This window comes from Monodelphis domestica, chromosome 8, assembly GCF_027887165.1.
Source record: "Monodelphis domestica isolate mMonDom1 chromosome 8, mMonDom1.pri, whole genome shotgun sequence".
Classification (NCBI taxonomy): domain Eukaryota; kingdom Metazoa; phylum Chordata; class Mammalia; order Didelphimorphia; family Didelphidae; genus Monodelphis; species Monodelphis domestica.
In genome coordinates this window covers 1,912,703-1,919,488 of record NC_077234.1, presented here as the reverse complement: position 1 = coordinate 1,919,488, position 6,786 = coordinate 1,912,703, and the positions used below count along the sequence as shown (strand labels likewise).

The following is a 6,786-nucleotide window of genomic DNA, read 5'->3' as shown; positions in this document are numbered from 1 at the left end:
TCGGCCTGTCCCAGGAGCAGCCATGGGGGCTGCCCAGAGTCGGGCTCAGACGTCTCCAGAGGCCTGGCCTGGACGCCGGCCCACAGGCCAGACTGTCCCACTGCACCGGCCCTGGAGGCTCCCCAACAGCCCACATCGCGGGCACCCAGCCGGGCATTCTGGCCAATCCTGCCCTCCGTCCCCCTCCCCCGCCTGGGAGCGCAGTCAGACCGCCGCCTTGTGTCGCTTCCGCAGGCTCAGAACATCAGCATCAACCCGCTGTACGTGATGATCCCCTGCACGCTGGGCTCGTCCTTCGCCTTCATGCTGCCCGTGGCCACGCCGCCCAACGCCATCGTCTTCTCCTACGGCCGCCTCAAGGTCTCCGACATGGTGAGCGGCCTCCGAGCCTCCCTGCCTCCACCGTGCTAGTCTAGGGGAAATGGGCCAAGGGTCCGGCCGGGCAGGGCGGGGGCCCCGGGCTGAGCTACAGAAGACGAGTGGTCTCTGCTGGGAGGAGCTATTGGGGGGGAGACAGACAGAGAGAGACAGAGAGAGACAGAGAGGGAGAGAGAGAGAGAGAGAGAGAGAGAGAGGCAGAGAGAGAGACGGAGAGAGAGACAGAGAGAGAGACAGAGAGGGAGAGAGAGAGAGAGAGAGAGAGAGAGAGAGAGAGAGAGAGAGAGGCAGAGAGAGAGACGGAGAGAGAGACAGAGAGAGAGACAGAGAGGGAGACGGAGAGGGAAGGAGAGAGGAGTCAGGGAGCATGGCCGGGTCTCACCCAAGGGGTGGGGAGTACTGACTGCTTAGGATCTTTAGGGAGGCCTGAGAGGGCCAGTGAGGGAGTGGGAGGGGCTACTTCTCCAAGGAAGGTGGGGAACCATGTGTGTCTTCCCATGAAGCCGGAGAGAAGGTCTTTCTGCTTAAAAAAACAAACCTCAGAGAGCTCACCCTGTCTTAGAATCAACATTGTGGATTGGTTCCAAGGCAGAAGAGCAGTACGGGCTGGGCAGTGGGGGTTAGGTGACTCACCCAGGGTCATATGGCTAGGAAGGCTCTAGAGGCCAGATTGGAACCCAGGACCTCCGGCTCTCGATCCGGCTGCCTCAGTTAGCTCCCATGTAGACATGCAGCATCAAGTCTTCGTCCTCTTCACCAAGCAGGAGAATCTTTGACAAATGTTCCGGGCTTGAACCTCAGGTGGCCCTCATGGAAGTTTGAAAACTGGCCAGCTGGGGGGTGAACAGCCTTGCCAAGGGTTCTGCTCCTTTCTGGGGTTCATGATACACTTTCCTGCCGATGAACTGAACCTTCCTCCTTCGGCTCCACTTGGGGAGTCTGGAATTGGCCAAGAAGTGGAAGGGAGGCCACAGGAAGCTCCCCATGGGCTGAAGGGGTGGAAGGAGCAGGCGTGGCCCCAGGGCCAGGAGATGGTGAGGCTCTCCCAGGGCTTTGTGGTCCTGGGAGCGCTCCGATGCGGTGCTGTTTCCAGCAGAGCCTCCAGAAGCCTGGTGGAGCCTAAGCAAAGGCGGCTCAGAGCCTCTGGCCTTGGTCCTGAGAACATTCTCAAGGCTACATAGAGCTAGTCAGAGGCCGGAACTTTCCCAAAGGATGCCAGAAGTTACAAAGGATTCTGCTTGCATCTTGAGTGATGTTCTGGAGCCGTGCCACGGCCTAGGTTAGGTTCTCCATCGCCAAGCCAGAGCCCTAAGGACCCAGAACTGGTCGTGTCTAGGACGGTTCTTCACCTGTCCCAGAAATACAGCATCTGCCTCCAGACTCGTGGGACTCGAGTCCAGAAAACCTGAAGTTCTGAAGCTTGGAGCCGAGTCCTGTTCAAGTCGGACCTGAGAGTTCTCTGCTCTTGGCTCCTGAGAACCCCCCTCCCTCCCTCCCTCCAGGAAGGGCTTTCTGGCCGGGCCCAGTGGGACTGCCAGGCAGCCTCGAGCTTCCCTCGGCCCAAGCTGGCTCGCCTGAGGCCTTAGTTCCGTGTCCTCTTTCCCTCTCTGGCTCTCGTCCTGTTCTCCGGTTCTCTCTCCTGCTGCAGCCGACACTCCTCAGGGGTGCGAGCCACCTCGGAGCCCCCAAGCCCTTGGGAAAGGACGTTGTGATCTCCAGAACCGGCATGACACTGGGAAGGACGAGCCGGGCCAGCCGGGCTTCTTTGCTTCCGTGGGACCTTCCAGCGAAGGGCTAGTTCTGGCAGGCTCTTCCCACCAGGAAAGGGTTGGCCAAGTTCTCGCAATTCCCAAGGATCCACCTAAGCAGTGTGGAGAGGGCTCTGGAGCAGGGCACCATGATGGCGACCGTTTCTCGGCTGCCTGGACGCAGGCCCCACACGCTCAGGCTCCAGAAGTCGGGCTCTCGTCCAGTGCTCCAGAGGAAGTGCGTCTTTTCCTTCCATCCAGACGTGGGATTGTTAGTGAGGTAAAGAACTCCCCAGGGAGAAAACACCATCCGTGGAACCCAACCATCGCTGCACCTTAAAGGATTGGAGGGTGGCCCCAAGAAGCGGTCCTGGGTCCCGGGAGCTGTCGGAGGTGGGCTGGGGGCCAGCCCGCATCATCCTGACTCAGAGGCTGCCGCCTGGCCACCTGGCATTCCAAATGCGAGCTTCCTCTCCAGTAGTGAAAGGCAGATGCTCCCCAAGAACCGGGTCCTTCCTGCCCATCTCACCATAAAGGAAAGCCACGGTCCTATCTGGAAGGACTGGCCACCTCGGGAGGCAGAAGGCTCACCAAAGCCTCCGAGAATCCCATAAGAATGTTGCGAGAGTTGGGGAAGAGGCCCATCGGGGACGTGGGACCACTTGAGAGGATTGGTAGGTGCCTAGGAGCCCCCACCCGAAGGCGACAGAGACGTTCCCAGCTGGTGAGCACGATGCAGCAGCAGGAATCGGCAATGAGACGGAGAATACGTTGGGAAACACGGAGGGAGGTGCATGGCTTGGGGACCGTGGAGAAGGCTTGCCCCAAAGGAGCATGGACGCTTTCTTTCAGAATGGAGTCCGGGGCTCTCTTTTGAACAGAGGATCGTTGGTTGCCTACAAGGGAACGCTCTCCAAATTTGCTATCTGTGCAGTCAACCCATCCCCCCGGGAGAATAAAGATACCAATACCAAGAGCAACACCGAATTTAAAAAAAGAAACCGGGCGTGAGATTGAAGCAGTTTAAACCTGACCTGCTCAACCAACCAAGCTCCAGACGGCCAAAAAAAGGAAACTGATAAAGGAACAGAACAAAGACTTAGATCATCACAATTCCCTAAGAAAATGTAGGGGCTGTTGGGTTGAGCTTGGTAGATAGAGTAGCAGACCTAGGATTAGGAAAATGAGTCTTTCTGAGTTCAAGGCTGGCCTTACACACTTACTAGTTGTATGATCCTGGGCAAATTATTCAACCCTCTTTGCCTCAGTTTCCTCATTTATAAAATGAACTGGAGAAGGAAGTGGCAAACCACTCCATTATCTTTGCCCAGAAAATCCCAGATGACGTCACAAAGAGTCCGACAATGACGAGGAAATTGTACCAATGCAATTCAGTCCCCACTATGAGCCCCAAAACCCAAGTTCTGCCTCATCCTTGCCAAGTGGAGAGAGCTGATAGAGCCAGGGCCTTCCTCCAATAACAGGAAGTTGTAGAAGGCTGGTGAAGTCACTGTCCAGGCATTTATGGAGGAAACTGGGACAAGACAAAGATGACAAATGGGGAAATGACCTGGAAACAGACTCTGTCATCCAGGGCAGTGACGCTCTCCCACTTGGACTTAGCATCATGTGGTGAAATAGAAACGGTAATGAGAATGAAGATGAGGAAAGCAGCCGGACCAGACCAAGGCCACACCGATGTCGAGGACAAGGACGGCTGAAAGGGGGATGACAGCACATGCCTGAAACCCAGCCAACAATGAGCGCAGTCTGTCCTAGTGCTGTGGGAGCCCTGGGGATGAAGGGGGCCTCTTAAAGACAGATTCCTTCAGGCTCAGTGGGCCAGAGGCTCTCCTGAAGGGATGGGCTCTGGGAACTTGGAAAGGAAAGACGGGAGGGGTGAGCCATGGGGACAAACGCGGAGAGCCAGGAAGAAGGGGCAACATCATGCCGTGCCTTTGGGTCTGCGCTGGTGGAATCCCCATTGTGCAGGTGGGCGGTTTCCCTGGCTTGAGGCGTCTGGTGATGTCTGAGATGCAAACACGAGGTAGCCCTCCGTGCCAAGACCCTCATCCTGAAACTGGCGTAAATCCCTCCAAAGCTCCAGGCTGAGATTGCAGCACTGCCAGGGCGGAATTCCTCAGGGAATCTCTGACCTGGGGGGTACCCGGTGCTCCCCACATCCTCCCCTCTGGAAAAGGCCAACTGAAAGCATCTCCCCAGGCGTCAAGGTCACACTTGCTGAAGGTGTGAGAAGGACAGACAGACAGTTTTGGGCAAGCGCTCTCCTGTCACCAGGGAATCTGGACGCAGGTCAGGTCAAATGTGCTGCTTGTTGATTGGCTGTAAACAGTATCTGCCTGGGGAGGTCAATTGGCCTTCAGGGCCGCCCTCTGACAAAGTCAGTATCTCCCAGCCACATATCCAAATCTCGGCTCTCGGAATGCAGTGACCACTTTGCTTCCCAGCCCCTCTCAATAGCTAGCAAGTAAGTCACAAGCCCCAGAGATGCAGGCTCGCCAAAGAAGGTCGCCCCCCCTCCTGGAGAATGGTGAGCCCAAAGCCCAGGTTCCAGAACAACAGAAGCTCCTTAGGAACACGGGCCATTTCCTGCTCGCCTTGTCTTTGCTTGCCCTGGATGCCCGGCAGACTGCAGGAGCCCACGATTCCTGTTGCCCCGTCCCTGATGATCGTCCAAATATTGCCATTTGTGTCCGCTGTTGTATGGATGGCATCGAGCCCCCGAACCCCCAAGTTAGATCCAGGATTGCCCCGAAGAGGCTGGCGGAATGAGCCAGCCAGGAGGGAAGAGAGGGCAGGAAGAATCCCCGATAAGTGTGGACCTTCAGAGGTGGGCTGGGGACCCCAGTGGCCAGTGCCAGGCTCCAGGAATTGCACCCATCTGGGGTCACCGGACTTCTTATTCAGGGGGCTTCTGGGATTCCCCAGCTGTGAATGAATGAATGAACGAACCAATAGGCATTCAGCCTCTTCTGGGACCGCATGCCTAAAGCCTGCACACCATCTCAGCTTTCAGAGCTTATATTCCAGTGGGGGGATAGTGGCGATGGGCGGGTGGGCTGCCGGGATGCCTGCCCAAGTAGATTGGCAGGGCCCATCCAGGGACAATGGTGGTGCTGATTTAGAGTGGGCAGAGGCGAGTTCTTTCCCTGGGAAGTGAAGGGTTTGGATGAAATGGCCCCTGGGCCTTGGCTGCTTCTCCACCCCAGCCTAGACACCTGCCGGCGCTGACTTGGCTCTCTCTGTTCCAGGTAAAGGCAGGTCTCGTAATGAACATGATCGCCTTGTTCTCCTGCGGGATAGCCCTCAACACCTGGGGACGCATCATATTTGACCTGGACAATTTCCCAAGCTGGGCAAATACCACAAAAGGCAACCGCAATGACTAAGGGCTCAGGAGGCAGGCCACAGTGGGGGGGGGGGGGTGGGGAGGGGGCAAAAGGGTTTGGACCTGCTGCTGTGGCCAGAGCTTGGGGCTGCATCAGAACTCAGGACCTGTTGGCCCCAGTTGGGTGAAGATTGTGTGTCTCAGCAGGCTCTGGAGGCTTGAATGGAAAAGACGTCCTGGAGAGGGAAGGAAAGGGCCCCTGAGTGGTTCCTGTGCTTTATGGGGTGGCCTCAGGGTGCCATACTGATGCTCTGTTGCTTGCCTCTTGGCTTGGGCAGGGAGCAGGGCCATGGAGCTCTGCCCAGGGAATGCCAGACCAGCCACAGAGAGCCTCGTCTTCGCAGCTCGCTGGCTTTGTGAGAACATGGAGGGAGGGAGCAGAGACACAGACAGACAGACAGACAGACACAGAGAAGCCTTTCGAAGCCATAGGACTGCCCTCTCTGGGCTCTGCAGGGGTCAGGCGGCCCGGAGGGGAGCCCGTGGACTCTCCTCTCAAAGCCAGCTCAGGCCCAGCTCCGGGCCACAGAAGGCTTCCCAGGGAGATGCTTTCCCCATTCAGGGCAGATGGGGAGGTCTCGGCCCTAGGCCGGGGCTCCCATTCGGGGCTGGAGGCTCCCCAACCCCGGGTCTTGCTCTGGGCTAGAAGGGCACCCGAGGAAGCGGTTGGCCTGGGGCCAGGGGCAAGTCGAAAGGCCCCCTGAGCAGGCAGAGGGGCCCCCCAGCCCGCCTGGAATAGGAGAAAGAAGCGGAAGAGAATCCAGCTTCCTGCTTCCTGCCCCGCTCGGGGTGGGGGGGCACCTTCCCACTTGGGTATGTTGTAGAAGACAGGACAAGAATAAAGTGGCCCAGCTGAAGATGGGGGCTGTGTGTGGTGGTCTCTGGTGTCCAGGCTCCCAGAGGAGTCAGCGCCCATTCCCAAGGGGTCCTGCTGCCCAAGAGTGCAGCTCAGTGTAGGAAGCCCAGGCGCCTCCCCAGGTTATAGATGGAACCGGGCCCAGAACTGGGCATCTGGCACGAATCTAGAAAAGTTCCAGTTGCCCACAGCCCACTCCTCTCTGAGCAGTCCTCAAAGAGACCCAGTCAAAAGAATTGGGAGTGATTAACGTAGAGAAGAAAGGCCTGGGGAAGGCCAGCCAGGCGGGAAGAGACTTCCATTTGCTTTTCAAGCCTCACCGGTCAGAATCAAGTGGTCTGGTTCCAAGGCTTCTGCCTTGTGGTGAGGGCTAGGCATGGGGTTAAGGGACTTGC

The 6,786-nt window shown here is 57.6% G+C and overlaps 1 protein-coding gene across 4 annotated transcripts in view; it reads left to right on the top strand.

The window, feature by feature from the left end:
• SLC13A5 (solute carrier family 13 member 5) overlaps positions 1–6,392 on the top strand; it is a 27,431-nt gene extending 21,039 nt beyond the window's left edge. For all 4 annotated transcript variants that reach the window (XM_056806924.1, XM_056806922.1, XM_056806925.1 and 1 more), the window contains exons 11-12: positions 235–372; positions 5,399–6,392. In XM_056806924.1, coding sequence (XP_056662902.1) covers positions 235–372; positions 5,399–5,536 — 276 coding nt within the window. In that variant the 3' untranslated portion in view covers positions 5,537–6,392. The remainder of the gene's footprint in view (positions 1–234; positions 373–5,398) is intronic.
• Positions 6,393–6,786: the final 394 nt, after the last annotated feature.